General features: G+C 39.3%; 6 protein-coding genes and 4 long non-coding RNA genes across 12 annotated transcripts; 5 read left to right on the forward strand and 5 right to left on the reverse strand.

The window, feature by feature from the left end:
- Positions 1-740: 740 nt before the first annotated feature.
- On the forward strand, positions 741-1,219 carry LOC124315754. Of its 2 annotated transcripts, XR_006911640.1 has the most exons (4): positions 741-778; positions 835-962; positions 1,041-1,131; positions 1,191-1,219. It is a non-coding gene; the product is annotated as an uncharacterized LOC124315754 (long non-coding RNA). The 2 variants fall into 2 exon arrangements; XR_006911639.1 differs by lacking the exon at positions 741-778 and having other exon boundaries at positions 786-962.
- Positions 1,220-1,238: 19 nt separating this feature from the next.
- On the forward strand, positions 1,239-2,715 carry LOC124315724. Its single transcript, XR_006911602.1, has 3 exons — positions 1,239-1,295; positions 1,360-1,624; positions 2,435-2,715. It is a non-coding gene; the product is annotated as an uncharacterized LOC124315724 (long non-coding RNA).
- A 640-nt stretch (positions 2,716-3,355) lies between these two features.
- Positions 3,356-4,804, reverse strand: LOC124315680. The gene is made up of 3 exons (XM_046781500.1): positions 4,539-4,804; positions 3,897-4,411; positions 3,356-3,786 (listed from the first exon to the last, which is right to left on the reverse strand). The coding sequence occupies exons 2-3, from the start codon at positions 4,205-4,207 to the stop codon at positions 3,783-3,785; spliced, it is 315 nt and encodes a 104-aa protein (XP_046637456.1). The 5' UTR covers positions 4,208-4,411; positions 4,539-4,804; the 3' UTR covers positions 3,356-3,782.
- Positions 4,805-6,461: 1,657 nt separating this feature from the next.
- Positions 6,462-9,173, reverse strand: LOC124315215 (probable tRNA (uracil-O(2)-)-methyltransferase). Its single transcript, XM_046780738.1, has 7 exons — positions 9,033-9,173; positions 8,680-8,772; positions 8,235-8,599; positions 8,038-8,167; positions 7,791-7,965; positions 7,478-7,732; positions 6,462-7,412 (listed from the first exon to the last, which is right to left on the reverse strand). Exons 3-7 carry the CDS (start codon positions 8,566-8,568, stop codon positions 6,504-6,506), a joined length of 1,803 nt encoding a protein of 600 aa, XP_046636694.1. The 5' UTR covers positions 8,569-8,599; positions 8,680-8,772; positions 9,033-9,173; the 3' UTR covers positions 6,462-6,503.
- LOC124315410 (3 beta-hydroxysteroid dehydrogenase type 7-like) lies at positions 8,852-11,143 on the forward strand. The gene is made up of 7 exons (XM_046781073.1): positions 8,852-8,956; positions 9,173-9,287; positions 9,688-9,792; positions 9,858-10,025; positions 10,087-10,311; positions 10,382-10,540; positions 10,618-11,143. The coding sequence occupies exons 2-7, from the start codon at positions 9,260-9,262 to the stop codon at positions 11,022-11,024; spliced, it is 1,092 nt and encodes a 363-aa protein (XP_046637029.1). The 5' UTR covers positions 8,852-8,956; positions 9,173-9,259; the 3' UTR covers positions 11,025-11,143.
- Positions 9,508-10,771, reverse strand: LOC124315750. Its single transcript, XR_006911635.1, has 2 exons — positions 10,642-10,771; positions 9,508-10,537 (listed from the first exon to the last, which is right to left on the reverse strand). It is a non-coding gene; the product is annotated as an uncharacterized LOC124315750 (long non-coding RNA).
- Positions 10,993-13,203, reverse strand: LOC124315712. The gene is made up of 3 exons (XR_006911586.1): positions 13,082-13,203; positions 11,854-12,999; positions 10,993-11,724 (listed from the first exon to the last, which is right to left on the reverse strand). It is a non-coding gene; the product is annotated as an uncharacterized LOC124315712 (long non-coding RNA).
- A 126-nt stretch (positions 13,204-13,329) lies between these two features.
- On the forward strand, positions 13,330-14,270 carry LOC124315673 (DNA-directed RNA polymerase III subunit RPC9-like). Its single transcript, XM_046781493.1, has 5 exons — positions 13,330-13,499; positions 13,565-13,601; positions 13,672-13,755; positions 13,823-13,975; positions 14,042-14,270. The coding sequence occupies exons 1-5, from the start codon at positions 13,492-13,494 to the stop codon at positions 14,126-14,128; spliced, it is 369 nt and encodes a 122-aa protein (XP_046637449.1). The 5' UTR covers positions 13,330-13,491; the 3' UTR covers positions 14,129-14,270.
- A 199-nt stretch (positions 14,271-14,469) lies between these two features.
- On the reverse strand, positions 14,470-16,953 carry LOC124315460 (serine/threonine-protein phosphatase alpha-2 isoform). Its single transcript, XM_046781145.1, has 4 exons — positions 16,686-16,953; positions 15,718-16,409; positions 15,366-15,509; positions 14,470-15,288 (listed from the first exon to the last, which is right to left on the reverse strand). The coding sequence occupies exons 1-4, from the start codon at positions 16,738-16,740 to the stop codon at positions 15,181-15,183; spliced, it is 999 nt and encodes a 332-aa protein (XP_046637101.1). The 5' UTR covers positions 16,741-16,953; the 3' UTR covers positions 14,470-15,180.
- Positions 16,954-18,198: 1,245 nt separating this feature from the next.
- LOC124315321 (serine/threonine-protein phosphatase 4 regulatory subunit 2-like) lies at positions 18,199-20,613 on the forward strand. Of its 2 annotated transcripts, none has more exons than XM_046780922.1 (6): positions 18,199-18,334; positions 18,564-18,816; positions 18,881-19,012; positions 19,083-19,234; positions 19,325-19,983; positions 20,039-20,613. In XM_046780922.1, exons 1-6 carry the CDS (start codon positions 18,298-18,300, stop codon positions 20,183-20,185), a joined length of 1,380 nt encoding a protein of 459 aa, XP_046636878.1. In that variant the 5' UTR covers positions 18,199-18,297; the 3' UTR covers positions 20,186-20,613. The 2 variants fall into 2 exon arrangements, with proteins under 2 accessions (XP_046636878.1, XP_046636879.1); XM_046780923.1 differs by having other exon boundaries at positions 18,200-18,334; positions 20,042-20,613.
- The last annotated feature ends 4 nt before the right edge of the window (positions 20,614-20,617 follow it).

A 20,617-nucleotide genomic window follows, 5' to 3' on the forward strand; every position in this document is an offset into this window, starting at 1 on the left:
GGTAAAAGGTCACAGATTTGGTCTTTTATCTTTACCATGGGCATGGTGAGAATGAAAAAAAAGAGGGGACCAGACCAGAGCCATTAAGCTAAAATGCCAGACAAAACAAAAACAATATACCAAAGCGTTGGCCTGGGCCACGGAGACCAAGTCGTATTAAATACATTCATTGTATTATTACTATTTTCGGACGTTCAGGCCCACATAGAAAGTAGGGCCTGAACGCCGGGGCCTGAACGTCCTGCATCCCTCACGAGCACCTAGTTGGCCAGGTAGGTACAAGAAAACTTCAGCTGAAATTATCTGAAAACATTTAGTCGAGCATGCAGTAAGAATCATGCTAAAGATTGTTTCATCTATTATTACTTAAAAAAAAATTGACTTGTTATCCGATCTCCGCTGTTAAACTTTTTAAGTAACTTAGGAAAGTTACGACGTAATGTCACGTCTGTCTGTGACTGACTGACAGTGCAACTAACTTAAGATTCAAAACTGATTACTAGATGTCGCTAGTGTCGCCCATGTTGTTCTTTCATGGCAGGCCATGTTTCATGGAGAAACGAGACGAAATGAGCGAAACAAATTGTTGCTAATTCATATACTTATTCCTGTGATTTCAAATACCAATTTGAGCTTCGTATCTTATGTAGGTTCTTGACCTAGTTTCCTTATTTTTATACTGTACCAACTTATTTCTTATTTCAATTCTAGATGCATACAAGCCTAAAACTCATGTTTGAAGCAGACATATAGTGGAATACAAAAGTGCCGAGATAAGGTATTTCCCCATTACTAATACCAGACCATTACAATTCAGATTTTCATTTAACATAGGTATTCTTGCTCATGAACCATAGAATCTTTTCTGAATCTCGCAATTTTGGTGGCGTACCCTGCAACAGCATGTTTGTTGTTATGGCTGTTTTTACTTCTGTTTAGAATGCAACCCAGCTGGGGGATAGGTAGAGCTTTATTTCTCATAGGTAAATTTGTGTAAATTTGTAAATAACATAGAATTTCCTTGTCCCATTGCTACTTAGAGTTTCAGAGACATGAAACCTGCCATGTATGTACCAGATCTGCTTGATGAAAGTCAAATGCCTTACTAAATTCATCACCCACATGATAGAGGTAAGCATCATTATCACCTATCACCACGCTACTGCAATACTTCATGACACTTTCTTTAGCATCAGGAAATTTATCTCAACATGTGAAGTTATGCTGTTGGTTGCTGAGAATTCCATTTTTACGGTTTTTTCATCACGAACATTTCAGTGTGTTTCTTAGAAAAGGTAAAGATTGCTATGCTTTATTCATTTTTATATTTTCATTAATGTAAAACGTTTTTTCTTACAGAGCACGCAGTTTCTTTATGGAATCGTGTGGTCCTGGCACGGAGATTCTTGTGCCAATGCTGACCTTGGTCCATGACGGAAGAGGAACTTCCACCAACGTCCTCGTGACGTCTCCATCTTCGTGACGCACGCTCATCTAGCTTCACTGCTTCTAAACACAATTTGTTTTACTTCACTGGCGACTTGGCGAGTTTCTGGACCACTTCAGTGATCGCTTCCGTCCGCTGTTACACACCTGCAGTCACTCGCCACGGGATTTTTCCCAGGTACCCAACAATTGACTTATTTTCGTAGGTTATCTACCAATAGTCTAGTTGCGTTAAACTCTGTCTGTGTAATAGTTTCCAAAATCAAGCCCTTTTTACGCGCCAACGAAGTTTTACTTGGACGTTTCTTTTTCTAACGCTAGATGGCTTTTTGATAATTTGCAGCTGTCAAAACAGTCAGTTTCAGTAACTTTGAACATCTCTTTAAACATTTATTGGCAGTTATTTTGTTGAAATATTTAGTAATAACTGACGATTACTATTCCAGCAACAAAGCTCATTTGTTAAATTTTCGATATTTGCTTTTTTTTTTTTCTTCCGGTTTTCACATTTCTTTCAATAGTTCAGTAAATATTCATTCGAGGCACAAAAGAACCACATATTCGTGATCCTCTTCAAATTTGTGGTAAAGTTCATGTTATCTTTTTTATGTATTCGTTCTTCCGGTTTCGAAAATTTTCCTGAACTAGTTCAGGAAAATTCTCGATTTTGGCAAAATTTTGGATTTCGTTTAAATCACACCTAATCGACCCCAAACTTTATGGAGATCACGAATATGTGGTTTTATTTGACGACAGCTCAATGGTTGAGGCGCTGTTGTTACTTCCGGTCTACTTCCGGAATTTTTTTTTAGACTAGTAAGTGAGCTTTGTTATGTGTACAGTTCTCAATATAGCAAGCTTGATTTTAAGTTAAAAAAATTGTATCTTTAAATCTTTGAGCTAAAATACCTGGTTATTGTTTCTATCTGTGTTACTTTTATGGCATATTGGCATGTCACTAAATAAAAAAATTTTTGTCTTTTTTCAGGTAATGCAGAGGAGACGTCGAGAAGATGGATTTTCACATCTTTAACAGTCATCACCGGTCTCCGTCGGATGTTGCCCGAATGCGCCAACTAAATACTTCTGGCAATGGAAATGGACAATCACGGCCGGCACCGAGACTCGTCATCAACGTGGATCATCGTATTGTTTGTATTATTGCTTTTGTGTTAGTAAACCCATTGGCTGCCACACCTTTGTTCTCCCCTGCACGGGCCGCGCTGTTCGGTCTCGTGGTTTAAAAGCCGCGGGGTCGGAGAGTCGCCAAGCCCAAAATTTGCCGCAAGGCAAGCCTGTTAGGCAATGCACCTTAGTCCCCCCCTTGTCAGCACGGACTTGTCAGCAATGGCAAGTCCAACTTGGTCATGGATCCTTCAGACGTGGCACGTAGAGTAGTAAAGAGCAACCTACGGGTTGTATGGCGTGGCAGCCAACGGGTTAACTTAAGTGTATGTGTGTATTTATGTATGTATGTGACTGTAAAACGTGGTGGAATTGTGGGTGGAGGTGGGACAATATAACACAATTCTTTTTAAGTTTTTTGTTCATTGTCTCTTAATTTATACCAAGTTTTGTTTAGGAATTGTTTCAATATATTTCTCTCAACTTCAAATTCCTTCATTTATACAAAGTTCATTCACTTGCCTTTTACTTATAAGACTTGCCAAAATCAACAGTTACAAGTTTCTTTCGTAACCTACCCTTGTAACATCGTCAAAACACAAGAACATGTCTGTATGCAGATCGACTAAGGCAGTAGTCACCTCCAAAATATGAAACAGACACATCACAACGCAAGTACTGGCCTTGAATAAGTCCAACACCAATAGACACCTGTCGAAATGATGACAGGCTTGAATAACTACCAAAAGTCTTACAAAAGAATTACCCGCATTAGAATTTTTATTTTCTCATTTAAGATCAACCATTAATTTCCAGTGACCAATGACCATGAAGACAACCGACAAATGTAAATAAAATCAAATGGAAATTTCGGCTCTAGCATTTAGGAACCTCCATGTAGTAAGTTGCGGAAGCGTAGTTTTGTGGTGTAGTACTCCGCTCCCTTCGTGGTGTAGTACTCCGCTCCCTTCGTGGTTTAACTCGGGGCAGTGTTGTACTTCGAAGCTTCGGTGTACAAGTTCGGGACATTATAAGTTGTGGTGTAATACTCTGGGTCCTTGGTGGTAAAGCATCCGGTTGTTGCTTATGTTGTTGTGTAGTAAGACTCCGGCGTTGCGGTTTGGTATCCGCCATACCCAAAACACATCAGTTCACCAGTGGTCGGCCCAACCATCAAGGATAATACAACCAACAGCAGCACGACGCCATAGTTAACTGGACGGTAAAAAATTTGCACAATTTTGAAAATTTTCTATAATAACGGGCATATTAACCAACAGAAAAAAATAGTGATACAAAATTCCATGTAAAAACATAATATTTACCATTTGGTTGTAATACACGGTGGCTTGTTGTAGTAAACAGGAGCCTCATTTTGGTAGTAGCTTGGAGCAGAGTAATACTTCAGTTCCTCGGTGTAGTAAACTTGGGCAGCGTACGTGGATGTGTAATATGTGGCCTCTTCGGTGTAGTAGTTGGGGGCTTCGTCATAGTATCTAGGTGTAGCGTAAGCTGTGCTGTAGCAAACTGGAGCCTTGGTGTAGTATTTCAGTTCAACGTAGTATGAAGGAGCAGCTGCTGTGTTGTAAGTCTGGACTACGTAGTACTTGGCCGCCTCAGTTGTGGTTGTGTACATCGGGGCAGAGTAGTACTTGTGAGGTTCGGTGTAGTACTCGTCCGCTTTGGTATTAAAATAAGCTGGAGCCTTGGTCTAGCAGGCTGGGGCAGCATTCGTAGTCGTGTAGTACTTGGGGACTTCGGTGTAGTAGGCTGGAGCAGAGATCCAACCATTAGTAACGATACATCACCACACAGCAGCGCAGTTCCATAGTTAACTATACTATAAACGATTTGAACATTAATTATCGAATACAACTTGTCTTATAAACTGAAAACAAGACAAAATTGATTCACGACTCGAAATAAAAATTTTACCCATGATACACATAAATTATACCCATATTTACCCATGATTGCGAATTGGTTGTACAATGAAGAAGGCAATTGGTGACAAGTAGTGCGCTGCAGTTGTTGCCGTGTCGGAGATACTCGTTCGACTGATCTCTGTCGCCTTTTCTCTCTCCTTTTATACGACTTTTTCTCACCCTGACCCACCTCTTAAGCCTTGCGGCTTTTGTACCTACTTGATAATGATACAACACGTGTCGTTCTCACCCAACCTCTCCGCCGTCACATGGCACGTTTTACGTAATGATCTCCATGCCCTTCGAGCGTGAAGAAAATGCAAACTGGCCTTGCCTTCTTTAGGTTGACGTTGCTGGGGATGGGTCTACAAAAATCAAAAAACGAAATGAATACCAAATGGCTGAGCCTTGCAGCTTTTGTACCTGCTTGATAATGATTCAACACGTCCAGTTCTCACCCAACCTCTACACCACCGCATTGACAGTTTTACGTAATGTTCCCCGCGACCTTTAAGCGTGAAGGACACACAAACTGGCCGGTCCGTCTGCAGGTTGAACTCTATAATGGTAATTTAAAATAATCAATAAACACTGCATCAGTTGGAACATGTTGAAAATATACCTAAATTTAACTTAAGACATTATAAAGTAACGTCAGAGTGCACATAGAGAAAAAATAGTTTAATTGATACGAAAATCCATGAAAAAAAACGAAACATTTACTCATTATTGCGAGTCGAAGAATGCAGTTGATGGCTGGACTTTCGTTGGACCAAATGAATGGAGTAAAGTAGAATTAAGCAGTTACTTAAATTTGTTAAGATGTAAGAGATTTCATAGAGTCTAAGGGTAAACAAGGTAAACAAACCATTACAAAAAAATGGGGTTAAACGATGAAAATTCAACCACATAAAACCACATCTTAAGATTTTACGTAAAATTACACCAAAATTAAACAAAGGAAACTTCTCTCTGGTCTTCAAACACTGACATTTACAGCTCGCTTTTAAGGAAATTAAAAAACACATTTAAATTTAAATAAATACATAAAACAAGCCTGACAACAATAGGACGAGTAGGACGATCCACCTTCTAGTTATAGCGTACATAGAGTACGCTACACAGTCTCGACATTTTCTTCGTCTTAGACATAGCGTACATCAAATTCTACTGAGTAAAATAGCCGGCACGTCGAAAGTTTATGACAAGAAAATTCAATTCGTGAAAATTGGGGTTGAAATGGACTGTTTCGAGCAATAGTCTGGGATTTGGTCAGGAACGTTCAGGTAAAATTTCGATCAAGGGTGATTTTGGCTAGGGATTTTTATCTATTGACATACGAAACTGAATGGAAATTTAACGAGGATCTCAAAAATCAGGTTTGTCTTAATTGACACAAGATAAATAGTTACCATGTTAGAGAACCATTTAGTAACCAGAAGTATTAGAAAGAATGAATGAACATGGGAAAGGATCGGACTCTTACAAATACGGAAAATGAGCAATGTTTATAAATTAATGAGAGTTTATTATATTATGAAAACTTCCTTTAAAACGTTTAGCTGAAGTTGTTTTCAGAAGGAACCCGTAATGAAGCTTGATAAATACATACACTCTTATTAGTCTTAAAGGAAAGCAGATGACATAATTTTGTCACACTTAGACAGCCTGCCGATTTATAGATCACACATTTCCTTGTTTTGACTTCTTTGTTGCAACCGCGTGTAAAGTAATCAACGAACAACCACACTCTTCGAGCTTACGAATTACAAGATACAATAGAATTCTGAAGTTTCGACCGTTTCGACTTTTGCATTTGGGGAGCATTTGCGAGCAGACAGACAGTATGGGCTATGGAGAGATGGTTGCTAATGACCATGTTAAATTTCCCATAGATAATTAATTAAATTGAACTTACCTCTTTTAATCGTGAGGGATGCGTATCATAAAGTTAAGAGTTAGGAATTTGAAAACTGATGTACTTTATTACGAGTTAAAATGTGTAGTTCAATGAAGATAGCGACACAAATCTTGATTTAAGGGACACCCATCGGGATGATTTACAAAAAACCAACAGATTCTAGTTTTTACATCCGTTCGAGCACTGGTATCTAGGCGGGACCTCTTAGTCTTAGTTGCTTTAGTATGCTTCTGTTGATTTCGCCATTCCTCAACCGACAACTCCTTGGGAGAACGAAAACGAACGCACTTGTTTTGCACAACAAAAATGTGAGAGTGGTTTCGCAATAAAGTCTGAATTCCTCCGCATTCGCTTTTTAACTGATCGAAATCTTTGAAGTCCTGACGAACCAGTGTCACCAAATCTGTTAAGTTAATTTCCCCACCCGGATTCCATTCCCCGGGTTGATTCCGGGTTCCGCAATCAAGTAAACATTTAGCCGTCAAGTTAATAAACGAATCTTGAATACTTCGCTCAACCCGTGTACAATTGCGGATAAGTTCTACGGCGGAACGGGGCTGGAACTTGGTTTCTTCAACACCTTCTTTACTCAAAGCAATCATACTAGATTTGGCCTTTAACAGATCGGCCCACTCGGACTCGCTCTTTGATTGAATGGACCCCACAAAACACGTACGCCTTGTGGAAGGAATTCGCATCCTGTCTTCTTCTACTTGATACCCGCAGTTACGTCCTATTTCACCAACAAAGCGCAAGTACTCAAAATAACGGGAACTATTGGCCGCATTGAACTTTTCGCGCTGAAATTTACCCCAAAATGAAAAAGGACAACAAGGCAATACCCAATAACGAGTGGGCAAACGTTCTGGCTGCCTCTTGATCGAACTCTGCAATGCCATAACAGCGATCCAAGGAGTTAATTCATCCGAGTGATTTCCAAGAAGCCAGTCAAATTCGAGGAAGAAAGTATCTTCCGACGGTATCAGAGTAGAGACCTTAAAAGAGACATCAGGTAAAGGGTAAATTAGAAAATTGTAATTGATGTAAGACACCTCTTTACCTCGAGTTTGATTTCTGGTGGATATAAGGACCAAATCCTGCGAGCTCGAATATCAATTCCTTTACCGGGGTATCCCTCTGATGTCAAAAGATAAACCAAAAGGCCGTTGCCACAACCAATATCAATAAAGGTTTGTCTATAATCAGAATCTAATTTGAGTTGCTCTCGCTCCTGACGCCATATAAGTATCAAATATGAGGCAATGGCTACGTCCTCGTGAATAAACTTTTGAGGGTCTGTACACTCAGGCCAAACCTAGATCCAATTTATGTACCGTTAAAGTAAGAAAATAATATAGAACGTTGAATAATACCTTAGTGATGTTAGGGACGTATTTCTTCTTCAACTCTTGATAAAGATTGTTATAAGCCTCCAAAGATACCAAACGAATAGATTCAACGGCAGAGTGCTGCTCATCCATCTCTGCATGCCACTTTCTCAGTTTAGGCAATACGTTTTGCAACAGCCAATCGCCCTTGACATCGCTTCTTCATAACAAAAAGAGATCGTTCCAAATTAGAGGAAAAATCTTTTAAGTAATACACACTGATTTGGTTTACTTGAAAACATTAAGCTCAATGTCTGATGAACCAAGCACAACAGCATAAGGGCAAGGGGAAATAAGGTGTTCAATCTCACCTTCAACAGGTGCACTCAGTGGTACATAAACAGCACATTTCAATTTGAAATCTAAATAAAAAATCAAATGACAATTATAAGCAAATGTATTAAGAATTGAAAAGATGTCACATCACACCTATAATTTCAAGCTCTAAAATGGTCTGATGGCGACTCTTCTGCTTAGGTAAACATTTCCTGATGGAAGCTAAGCATGTATTTTCTTCATGCTCTTCAATACTCCAATGTTGTGCTTTTGACCACTTCATGCCATCCATTTTTTTTTCTATTTCTACCTCATCTAGTCCAATCAGTACTAGATGTTTTTCAATAATGTCTTGCCAGGAGAGAAATTGAGACACACATTTCCAATTAGCTATTGATGCAACACCTGACAAGCGTTTGTTGACTACATGTGGCTTTTGACTCCAGACCTTCAGGGTATTCCAGAATCTTTCAGCCATATTTTCCATTTTAATTTTCTGTTTACTTTTTGGGACAATACTAAAAAAAAAGGGATAACAATACTTTCAATTTTGATTTAACAGTTCAATTCTTGAATATATCAATTAAGAATTATCTACCTTATTCAAAATCCACTTTGAATCTTCCACAGCACGCTGCATTATTTTTCTAATCCTTTCAGTATCAGTTTCTTCAGCATGTTGACCAAAACCCTGGTAAATAAAGATAACGGAGAGCAAAGATCAAGTTATGTTGGATATGTTCCAACCCATTGGCGATAAAAAATATATCACGAGACGTATCTCCATTCTTCAGTTTATATCATACTATTGGCTACTGACAGTCGCATCTACTTATACTTTATCGAATACTTTTTTCAATTTATCTGGACACAAGGTATTGTAAAACGTTTTTATAGAAATTAACAACTGTAGTCTGAATGAAGTGTGTACGATAATAGATTTTAACATACCTGGCGAACAAAATTAATGTAATAAGACTGTGTGTTTTTTGGAAGCTTACGACACTCTCGAATTAAAAACTTGTACAAATGTTTCGCATTAAGTGAATTAGTTGAGCAGAGCAATACCGACGTGGTCCACATTTTTTCAGAATCAAGTTTTCTTCTGCTAGAAATCAACGTTGCCAAACATCTTCAACGTCTATAATTTTACCGGGTTATTTAAAAATCTGTTCCGGATGGATTCCGAAATCGTTCTTGTTACGGGTAAGCCCATTACATCTATTGACGTATTAATAATTAATTGTCAATATTTATTTCGAGTACAATTCATTCCCTTCCATTGAGTACAAAATGTTGGCAACATAATTGTTTACTTTGGTTATCGGCTTAAAGCGGACTTCGTGGTTATCAAAATGGGGCTTGGCTTACATACGCATTACGCAATCGTTCGATAAAATGCCGATAATAAAGTATGATGAACTGGTCAAAACATAAAATAAGTTTATTTTGGGAAACCAAAAAAAAACAAAAAAAAAAAAAAAAAATAATTTGGCTAAATACTATGTAGGACTTGCAAGAAAACTACACCCTAAATTTTAATTTTTAAAGTGCTCACAGATTTATGGTGCACATCCACTTGAAATTGTTTACTTCTTATATTTAGGGGGCCAAGGATTTCTTGGGCAACACATTATTCGTTTGTTGCAGCAAGACGAAAGAGTGGCAGAGATTCGCGTTCTAGACAAAGAAGTGCTAACTAATCGCATTGGTACAATTAGAATTTACACATACATCATATGTTTCCAAGTTTCATTTCCCTTCTAAAATAATTAGGTTATGAGGAGAAAAAGGTTTTAAAGTCGTTCGTGGCTGACATTACCAAACCAGAAACGATGAGTCTTGACATTTTCGACGGCGTACATTGCGTCATTCACGCAGCTGCAGAGACTGGATTTAGTCATTTCCCATCCGCCGAAGTAATGGAGGAAGTCAACGTCAATGGTATTTGCATGGTAATAATCAATACCTGCACTGATTCCCCAGGGCACGTGTTTCCCAATAGGCACTCGTCACGTCATCCACAAATGCATTGCAGCAAATGTCGGCTGCCTAGTTTTCACGAGCACGACTCACGTGGTGATACCAAAAAAAGATCCTTTGTTCTTGGCTGCCGAGCACTTGGCCAAGTCGCCACCTAAAGATGGCTATCTATTTGGCCACTATGGACGAACCAAGTACGAAGCAGAGAACCTTGTGAAGGAAGCCAATGGAATTGAATTGTCAGACGGTACTAATCCTCCTATTTATCGCTGTAAAATGAAATTAAGAAAACCAAAATCTATTCACGACGACATCAGGTTCGGGGAATTTAGCCACGGTTTGTCTTCGCCCAACTCTTCTTTACGGAGAATTAGACCCTTATTACGTCACTCATGCTTTGAAGATCGCCAAAGATCACGGCGGATGCTTGTACAGAATCGGATGGGGTGGTGAAAGAATTCAAGTCACGTACGCTGGTTCGTGAAGACATGAATAAAACAAAGAAGTTAATTTAAAAAACGCTACAGTAATCAATTTTTGAAAAAAAAAACAGGAAATGCCGCCTGGGCTCACATACTTGCAAAGAATCAATTATTGGAAAACCCATCGACCGTTGGCGGAGAAGTCATGTTCATCACGGACGACACGGTCATTCAGAACGCCTTTGAATTTATTGATCCATTTTTGAAGGCTAGATCGATGAGGACTTCGTCGATTGTCTATCCGGCTACTCTTGCTGTAATATTTGTCCTTTTTCTTTATTTCGTGTCGCGTATGCTACGACCATTGGTGCACCTCAAAAACCCCTTTCCGCATCCGGCGACATTGTACTTCATTGTTTGTTTCTACTGCTTCAATCGGCTCAAGGCTACTCTCCGTCTCGGCTACAAACCTATTTACAACCCTGAAGAATCAATAAGTAAGTCACTTGAATATTACAAAAATGTTCCTCTCTCCTAGGTCCCATGGTCTTTATTTGCTGTCAACAAGTTTGCATAATTATAATAATTAGACATTTTATAATGTATATTAGGAATATTATTCAACCCAAGAAATAGTAATATATGTGGGATAGACTATTTTTTAGTCTGACTGTGTTTTTCAATCTTTTGAACATTCTTTTGAAGTTCCTTGAGAATTGAATTGGAATCTTTGGTGCAAAAATGGGCAATACAACATTCTAAATTGCTACCAGTCAGTTTGAATTCAGGCATGGTACATTTCTTACAGTGGCTTGATGGAATCACATTGTGTGCAGTTAAATTGGAATGAACTAAAAACTCAAAAAGACCCAATGGGGTCTGAGAAAACAACTCATTACAGGTATCACAAAAAATCACAGACTGATGCTGTGTTTTCTCATTCCAGCAAAGAATTTTAGAAATCTGAATAGAAAGAAGGTGAAGGTCTGAGTTTTGGTAGCGAAGATGGGACCTCTTGCATGTGTGAAGGCGGACAACTTTAAATGGAAATTTCTGTACAAACACTGTGATGGGATCCGTACAATTTAAACAAATCTCCACACTGTGCCAAGGTAAGTTTTGGGAGTGGTTGCCAAGGTCTACCAAGGAACAGAATGACTGATTACAGTTGTAGCATTGGTAATTCTTCTCTATAGCTGGGGACTCTCCAGCCAATCGATGATGAACTGCATCTGTTTCTAGGTCATTAAAAAAACTGCTCAAGTATTTTGAACTACAAAACAAATATTTGGTTTGCAAAAGATCACAAGCCTTTCTTAGAATATGCATTGGTAAAATGTCTGGAGGTCAAGGGAAATAATTCTTACCTTCAATTCCGCCTGAATACTCATCCATCTATATTCTTCCAAAGTCCAGCAAAGACTTGAAAAAATTCAGAGGAAAACTGAACACGGGCGTGTTCAGTCAAACCATACAGCTTAACAGTACATATGTATAATTCAGCAAGCCATATATGAATAGAGGTCAATGTTTTTATCTGTATTCTTTTTTTCCCGTGTGTCCCGAATTTTTTGTTGATAAACATTAGAAATTTCCTTAACGACTAAACATTGTTGCCAAACATCACAAAAACATCTGGGTGTGTCAATTTGTAGACATGTAAATCGCGGGTTTTTTTGTTAATAAGGAGGATAGGGAAGTAGTTAAACATAAAAGAAAAAACATTTCATGATAAACAGGCGCAAAAAAGAACGATTTCTAACGACTAGAAACTGACAATACAGGTTTCACAACACAGATAATTTTTCCAGTTTTCACACAATAGTGGGAAATGGTCTTCTCTCCTCCGACACTTAATTGGAATTCTGGTAACGCACATTTTCTGCAATCAGGAACAGTTGTGTGCTTGTATCTGTTGACGTGTTTCAAATACTTAAAGATACCATTGGCTGAAAAATCAAAACTAGCTTCACAGCTCTGAAGGTCACATCCTATAACAGTGTAATCAGGAATCAAACCTGATGAATTTAATTTGGTAAAAAGGAACTGACTGTGAAAGTGAAGATCTGAATGATTGTGACAAACATCAGATTTGTTACAAGAGTGAATTCTCACTGCACATTTAGATGTAAAGAATACAACAATGGATTTCTTGCACTTTAAACACATTTCTTCACTGTGGGTTGGGTTTTTAATGGAATGCTGAGCCAAGTCTTCCAATCTAGTAAATAACTGTGGGCAGTCATAGCATCTATAGGGAAAATCTTTGACTGTATTGACTTGATTACTCAACCTATGATGAACAGCATCTGCTTCAACAATACTAGGTTGGTTATCCATTGCTCTATACAATTTTTTTTTTTACTTTGTTAGAATATAATTTACATCAACAGAAAATTTAGGATTCTGCCTTGCCTGTATTCTTCACTTGTAGTTGTAATAGGTCTATGATTCTTGCTGATAAGCGATAAGATAACATATGTATCTTTTATGGCTTACTATGGTGAATCAACCTTGCGAAATAAACAGGCCCACGAGGTAGATTAAGCAAACAAAACCTTCAAATACTACAGAGAGTAAATAGGGCACCTTTACCTTGCGATATTGCGGTGCGGTCGGCTTTTTTCTTTGAATAATCAAGGTAGCAATTGAAAGCAACGACATGATTTCAACATTGCAAACCTCATTCAAAGAGAATGTTTACCAATATTTAGCAGACAGCAACTACAGCGTTGCTTCCTCTTCGTGCCTTTAAAAACCACAAGATAATTTTGATCAAACGAAAATTACTTAATACTTGCTGGATTATTTTCAAAATTTCTTTAAATAGATAGAATTGATAAAACTTAATTGAAATAGAAATAATTTTACCCGCGGTTTCCAAATGACATCGTTGCCTACAACCGCAGCGTGAAGAAGTTCTCTAAAAAACGTGCATTTTTTTTCAAAACAATCTGTTCGTGTTTGGAATCTTCAAGCATTTCTGGCTACTGATCGTAATTGAAATGGAAATGTAAGCTAATTGTATAAATTTTTCCATGAACTTCCACTCAACCCCATTTTTTGTTTGTGTTACAGAATCGATGCAAACACGGCTATACTTAGCAATTTCGAGGTAGGTAAAACCTGTTTACTGGAGAATGTGTGGCTTTGAATAATTTATTTGTAATCTAACATTCTTCAAGGTTCTGGGACTTTTGAACAGTTCAAGAGTCAAAGGAGACCAAACAAGGAATCAAAGTGGGTCCTTAGCCACCATCACGTATGAAGTAAGGATTTTTTCAAATGATTTCAATGTATATCTGCATCGATTCACCAGTTTCTTTTTGCCTATAGGCCATAAAATATCTTGAAGGCACGCCAGCTGCAGTACAGTCTGAGGGTTGTTTCAAGAAATTTCTCGAGGATGTGAAAAAGTTTGGACTGACTAAAAAAGAGAAAACCATGATCTTGAATCTGAGGCCTAAAACTGACGTTGAAATATCACTGGTATAAAAGCTATGCATGGCCCACTAGAATTGTCCATGTCTTAATCAGTGATTCAAACCTTTTTAGATTGTCCAATCTACAGATCAGGAACGGTTGACTGAAGAACAAATTGAGGAACTCATAGAACTCATTCAAAATACTTTGCCAGAATAAATTTGTTTTAACCCTGATTCTCATTTTCACGTTCGTTAAAAACTTAACTCTGAATGTAAACAAATTACTAAAAACCGAGAAAGCATGAGATGATGGCGAAATGTTTCAATTGCCTAACCATTACACCATGTGCCCAACGAAACCACCGTTATCCATCAAGGTTTCTCGACAGCCGTTATTTTATCTTTATTTGTTTTAGTCAATCAACATTCCTTCCAACATCCTAACCATTAACAGCAGGATAACGACGGAAACATTCGAACCACTTGACAGAAGATTCATTCCGGGGTGAACCAAACTTGATTCTAGGTTAGACATCACCTGAATAAATAAGATTGTCATTTTGGTTGCACATTTCTGTTCATTTATTGTAATGACGGGATCAAAATAAGATGGACAGAATCAATATGGAGAACATATTTTGTGTGTATATCGCCCGAGTGCTAACTCCTTGGAGGAAGAGTAAATGGTAAAGGGGGTCGGAGAGAAAAAAACAAAAAGACGTGGGAGATATTTCAGGACTTTTTTTTTTCTTAAATACACAACAGACACATGACAAATGGTGGGGTTTGGGGGTTCGAAGAAAGAAAATTCGAACTCGGCTAATTTTCAGGATCAGGAGGGAAGTTTAACTACATCGTCGTCGCTTTACAGTTCGTCACTTGTGATAAGATTAAAAGGGAGAATGAAAGAAAAAAAAACACAAGAATGAAATCAAAAGGTACAATTGGTAGAACCAATCCTTTCTTTTTTTTTAGTAATACAATTCCCTCCCCCCATCGACGATCCCTTGATCCTCTTCTGCCCCCCTTTTTTTATTTCGATACAGCATTCGCACGAAGCCATCCGATTGCAACGCTTAAAATAACTTGTGTAATTTTTTTTTTGTTTTACTTTTGTGTGTAATTTGGAGGTTCATGATAACAATTCGTCGGTGAAACATCCAATTCAAGACCTCGATTTCTTTTCTTTTTTTGCTTCTTTTTGTTCCTAAACGCTAGTCAAACATTGCCCGTCTGTCAGACGGACATAAAGGGATGCGGGTAGTAGATTTATTTATTTTTTCCTTTATTTTGTTTGGCCTGCGGTCCACCTCGCGGGGGCGTCATGGGTCGGCCGGTGTTCAAGCCTCCGTACGGAAATTTCTTCTTATCGGCTGGCTGTAAACACGTCAAAAGAAAAAGTGATGTAAGTGTCAATGTAACGGATATGAGTGTACGTGCTTGCTTAACGTTACCTTGAGAATCTGGAAAGAGCACATCAGCGTTTCATCGACTGACATCATAGCTCCGGCATTGTCGAACTCGCCACAATAATTGGGTGCCGAAAAGAGGGTCACGAGCTGACGCTTTGCGAAAAACTCGTATCCGTCTTCAACAACCTGATAAAGGAGCGAATTTTAACAATGGTTAATTAAGATGCGTGAACGTTACTCTTGTGGATTGAAAGTTTGGCGTGAGTTGTCACGTGCTTCACTGCACACACACACACAATATTGCAATCTAGACACGTTTCATCAGAAAACGTGACATCGACCCCAATGACGGTTTGGCAATCCAGTGAAAAGAAAAGTAACAAAATATGGTTACCTGATGAGCTCTGCAGATCAAATCCATGTCGTGTTTATGAAGGAATTTAGCAACAACTTCCGCACCAAAAGTAAAGCTGACTCCTCTGTCGTTTTCACCCCAGCCCATCGTGTCCTTGTCAGGGTCAGACCACAAAAGGTCGCAAAGCAGACCCTGATCGGGTACGTCTGTGGGCCTCATAATTCGGCGAATTTGTTCCATGCTCTGGAGATCGGGGCTGAGACCGCCGTGGCAGCAAAAGATCTTCTCGTCAACAATGGCCGCCACGGGTAGGCAGTTGAAACAATCTGTGAAGGTCTTCCATAGCTTGATATTGTAGCGCCGTTTGCACTCGTCGTAAAAGCCGTAGATACGGTTGATAGAGGCACACTCGTGGTTGCCTCTTAGCAGGAAGAAATTCTCTGGGTACTTAATCTTGTAGGCCAGCAACAGACAGATAGTTTCGAGAGATTGCTTCCCTCGATCGACGTAATCACCCAGGAAGAGGTAGTTGGACTCTGGTGGGAAGCCTCCATACTCAAACAAACGCAGCAAATCATAGTACTGACCGTGGATATCTCCACAGATTTTGAGTGGAGCTTCCAGCTCCAGCAAGATGGGCTGCGAGAGGAAAATCTCCCTAGACTTCAAGCACAGGCCTCTGATCTCATTCTCTGTTAACTGGACATTTTTCCCGGGTCTGGAGCCACGAACTAATGAAATAATAAAGGAATAGAATCGAAATCTTAAAAGGCTTGTTGTTTAACATTTGCCGAAACTAGTCATGGAGAATTCCAATACAGTTTTAGCTTGACGTAAGTGTTTCCGTCACCATAAACAAAGATAATCGACCAACTACCAACATAAACGTCAAAAAGACCATTTTCCAGCATTGGTCAAACAATTTAAAGACGAAACAATCGACTGTCAAGGATGCCAAGACGAGTCACCAAACAAATTTTGAGGGGCCATAGTTTAGAATTATTTACCTTCCAAAAGTCGGGCTATAATGCTGTCAATGTTGAGTTTATCTGTTTCGGCCATTGGAATATGAAGATGTACAACAAAAACTGATGATACAACGGAAGCGAAACGACAGATGACAACCGATAAATTCCTATAGATGTTCTCCAAGTCCCGCACAAAATTTTGGGGTGCTTCACCAAAAACACTTTTTCCAAGATGGCTGTCTGTGCTCTAGCCCTCTACTAAAACCCGTCGACAGAGCTCTCCCAAATCCGAAGCGTTTCTATGTATGCAGTATGCAGCGTCCGAAGGCCAACGCTAGGCTCCACCCACCATCCCCCTCGAACTAGATAACGGTAGTGCGGAGATCTTAACTGTCCTTGATGAAGCCATACAAAATAATCTTTATATATGTGTCACAACTATAGATTGTAATTAACTATTCTTTCAGCATAGTTTTATTTCAATAATATTAATTTGGTAGCCCTTGAAAATAAAATAAAAAATTGGATTGGGGCTTACCTTTTTGTGAGACAGCGCCTCTAGTGGTGGATCTTTATGAGGAATGAATATACGATTGATTGGAAAGCGTTGCTAACCTTGACTTTTTTCGAAAGAACAACAATTACAAATATATTTAAAACATGAGATACATTCTCTATGCATTCTAATCATTGGTGAATTTTGATTTTATTCCAACATTTCCGCTGCTTCGTTCCCTAGGCGCCACCATCATATGATCAATACTCTACGACCTTTTACGATTTGAACCCCGGATATAGACAAGTTCCGGATGCTGAGTTGCACAACCGCTAAATTAGGATCGTGCGCCAACGGGTCCTTTTAACGTTGTGGGGATAGTAGAAAGCGGGTTTTTTATTATTTAAGCATAGAATTACTTATCTAATCTTAGAAATGTTCAGGATTATCGTTGTTTAGAACATTCTGCTTTTTATAGAGTAATTTGAAATGTATAATTCAGCTTAGTTTACCCATTAAAATTAAAGAAAGTCCAAGCCTGGGATGCTGTTTAGTCTTTTCTTGTGTGTTTGAGCTTGTCACTTGTCAGCAGATCTGTCAAAAAACACAAGAAAAGACTAAACAGCATCCCAGGCTTGGACTTTCTTTAATTTTAATGGGTAAACTAAGCTGAATTATACATTTCAAATTACTCTATAAAAAGCAGAATGTTCTAAACAACGATAATCCTGAACATTTCTAAGATTAGATAAGTAATTCTATGCTTAAATAATAAAAAACCCGCTTTCTACTATCCCCACAACGTTAAAAGGACCCGTTGGCGCACGATCCTAATTTAGCGGTTGTGCAACTCAGCATCCGGAACTTGTCTATTGATGAGTCTGCTTTTCGATTCCCTTTTGATAAAAAAAAGGTTATCCAAATCGAGTTTGATTTCATCCAAGTTGAAAAAGGGCATCAATTGATTGAGAAAGTCGTTGGAGATGTATACTTTTTTCGTCATTAAGCTCCGCCCAGTCATTTTATTCAAATAATAAGAGTAGAGACATCTAGCGGTAGACAGCCAACAAGGTTGCGTGTGTAGACACTCGCTCTTTTTTGTCGACAGTTTGGTGCGGGGGTGATAAACAAAGGGTTGTCCGGGCTGATTGAAACATGGAAAACATTGAAAGTATATTAGATGAACTAAATGGTAAGTTGGCATCCGTTTCTACATTCAATACTTTGTAGAAATGCTCGTCTTGAAACGAGCGAACCTATCACGAGACACTTCTTGGGCCAAGGACGCGAATGTATCGCGGTCACGTCCTTCCGATGAGTTTCTCATGACCAAGCTTGATTTCTGTAAAGATATCAGGGAGATAAGTTGTTTTTAAATGTTGTCCAAGCTAACTTGTACTTTACTTTAATATTTTTTTCAGACTATGACAAGCAAAAGACCCCGGAAATTCCCAAAAATTTAGAAGAGTACATCAATCACCTGGCAAAGACTGGTGAAACACTCTTCCCCTGGCTAAAGATCAGAGGTGTCCTCCGGCACAAGCTGGAATTAGTCATCGCCAATTTTAAAGCAGTATGTCCAACAGAGAACTTGCCCCCCTGCCCAAATGTGGAACCTTTTAATTTTGAGATAGTGAAAGATAAAATTCTCCAACAATTTGACAGCTTCACCTGGTAAGTTGCAATGATGCAATACATTACAAAACACTTATTTACAACATCATTTGGGTTTCTGCAGTGCCCCTTTCACAATACAGAGATTGTGTGAACTCTTGTGTGCCCCAAGGAAGCACTACAAGAGAACAGACAAGTTCATGCGAGGCATAGAGAAGAACCTTTTAGTTGTTACCACAGTAGACCCAGAGCAAAGGTGATTTCAGTCTTGCTTAATATTCAACAAGTATTGACTCTTATTTCTCCTGTTTTTCTATTCTCTCCAGGAAACGTTCCGAATCAGTATCTTCTTCTCAAACGTTAGTTAACGGCGTTGTTGACATTAATGTGGGTTCCAGTCGACCACTTGCCACCTTCGCTGCCAAGAACGACTCTAGACCGGTTTCGGCTGCCTCAGACACTGCATCAGTTTCAGATGGTGAGATACCACCAACGAGATTTTCTATTTGATTAGTTCTACTAGAGAGATGCCTAATTTGCTTTGCTTCATTCCTTCGTTCGTTCGCAGCTGACTCTGGCATTTCAGACACCGAAGACGAGGATAAGCCGGCACGAAAAGAGCTGGTATTGATCAAGGCATCTGGCACAGCAGAACCACAAGACCAAGGCGAGGCAAAAGAAACTACAAATGGTGCTGTCGATCAAGAAGAAGCCAAGCCGTTGCCAACAACAACAGAAACGGTCTCTCCTGCACTTGTCGAGTCGCCAGTGACACCGGCTGTCGTGACCAGCGAGGAGACTCCCACCGTCCAGATGCCCGAAGATGCAACAGGGTCGTCTACTAGTGAATCCGAGAAAGTCGTAGTAAAGGAAGATGAAGCAACGCCCAGTGAAGAGGACAGTGCCAAGAGCATCGATGTCGAGAGCGTGGCCTCTGAAGAGAAACCAGTCGACATGGAAGAAGAGGAATCGGCACCTCCGAAACTCGTTACGAAAGAAGAAACGACCGCAGATGAGCGAATAGTCGAAGTACAACCACAAGAAAGTGAAATGACGATAGCTCCGGAGGTGAGTCAACCACCACCAGCAGCAGCACTGAGCGAAACGTTAGAGACGCCAGTCAGTGATAAGAAACGACCACTGGAGAAAGCAGTTGATGGAGATGAAGAAGACGACAGTGAACACAGTCCCGACGCAAAACAACCGAGATTTTTCAGTCCTGATAAGGTAATATCACATCGGTTTTATGATGAAAATAACGATTTAATGTCATTTCTGCCAGCAGGTGATAGAAGACAATCCCGTTCCAGCACAGACGACCGACACTCAAGTCGCCGAAGAAGAACAAAATGCCGTGACACCATCACTGGAAACAGTGAAAAAACCGGCAGAAACGGATCCTCTAGTTCCTGCAACGGAAAGCCATTAAATCATCAGATGACAAACAAATTCAAAAACTGGAACATTTTGTTTTTTTCGCGTGCTCACATTCTCGGATTTTTCAAAAATTAATTTTTTTTTTCTTTCATCAACTATAAACTTGCTGCTCTCGGTCTCTTACACTCAACTGTGCCACGAATGGAAAAGACCAACGTGCCCTCCTCCACCACCACCACCACCGTGTCACGTCCCTGTTCTCTTCCAAGGATTATTTTGTTTTTTCCACGGGATTTTTGGGTGACTTAATTGATTCGGTCAGCTTAATTTGCTGGCCTTCCTATTCCTCCACTTTTCTCTGTCTCTCTCCCACCTTCTGTCCTTTTTTTTTAAATCTCTAGCGTTGATTGAGTTCATTTTTTACAAATCAATAAAATAAAAAGTCTCACTGAAATTGCAATGTTGAAAATGACCTGAAAACCGA

Source organism: Daphnia pulicaria, chromosome 11 (genome assembly GCF_021234035.1).
Source record: "Daphnia pulicaria isolate SC F1-1A chromosome 11, SC_F0-13Bv2, whole genome shotgun sequence".
NCBI lineage: Eukaryota > Metazoa > Arthropoda > Branchiopoda > Diplostraca > Daphniidae > Daphnia > Daphnia pulicaria.

Bases quoted from the DNA above. Each gene is read 5' to 3' on its own strand.
- LOC124315680 (XM_046781500.1), bottom strand. From the start codon at position 4,207: ATGTACACAACCACAACTGAGGCGGCCAAGTACTACGTAGTCCAGACT.
- LOC124315215 (XM_046780738.1), bottom strand. From the start codon at position 8,568: ATGGAAAATATGGCTGAAAGATTCTGGAATACCCTGAAGGTCTGGAGT. The intron at 7,966-8,037 runs GTAAACCAAATC...TTTGTTATGAAG, and splicing joins ATTGAGCTTAATGTTTTCAA to AAGCGATGTCAAGGGCGATT. The intron at 7,733-7,790 runs GTATTATTCAAC...AATTGGATCTAG, and splicing joins ACGTCCCTAACATCACTAAG to GTTTGGCCTGAGTGTACAGA.
- LOC124315410 (XM_046781073.1), top strand. From the start codon at position 9,260: ATGGATTCCGAAATCGTTCTTGTTACGG. The intron at 9,288-9,687 runs GTAAGCCCATTA...TCTTATATTTAG, and splicing joins CGAAATCGTTCTTGTTACGG to GGGGCCAAGGATTTCTTGGG. The intron at 9,793-9,857 runs GTACAATTAGAA...TAAAATAATTAG, and splicing joins AGTGCTAACTAATCGCATTG to GTTATGAGGAGAAAAAGGTT.
- LOC124315673 (XM_046781493.1), top strand. The intron at 13,756-13,822 runs GTAAGGATTTTT...TTTTGCCTATAG, and splicing joins TAGCCACCATCACGTATGAA to GCCATAAAATATCTTGAAGG. The intron at 13,976-14,041 runs GTATAAAAGCTA...AAACCTTTTTAG, and splicing joins CTGACGTTGAAATATCACTG to ATTGTCCAATCTACAGATCA.
- LOC124315460 (XM_046781145.1), bottom strand. From the start codon at position 16,740: ATGGCCGAAACAGATAAACTCAACATTGACAGCATTATAGCCCGACTT. The intron at 16,410-16,685 runs GTAAATAATTCT...TTATTTCATTAG, and splicing joins TATAGCCCGACTTTTGGAAG to TTCGTGGCTCCAGACCCGGG. The intron at 15,510-15,717 runs GTAACCATATTT...CTCCTTTATCAG, and splicing joins TGATCTGCAGAGCTCATCAG to GTTGTTGAAGACGGATACGA.
- LOC124315321 (XM_046780922.1), top strand. From the start codon at position 18,298: ATGGAAAACATTGAAAGTATATTAGATGAACTAAATG. The intron at 18,335-18,563 runs GTAAGTTGGCAT...TATTTTTTTCAG, and splicing joins TATATTAGATGAACTAAATG to ACTATGACAAGCAAAAGACC. The intron at 18,817-18,880 runs GTAAGTTGCAAT...GGGTTTCTGCAG, and splicing joins CAATTTGACAGCTTCACCTG to TGCCCCTTTCACAATACAGA.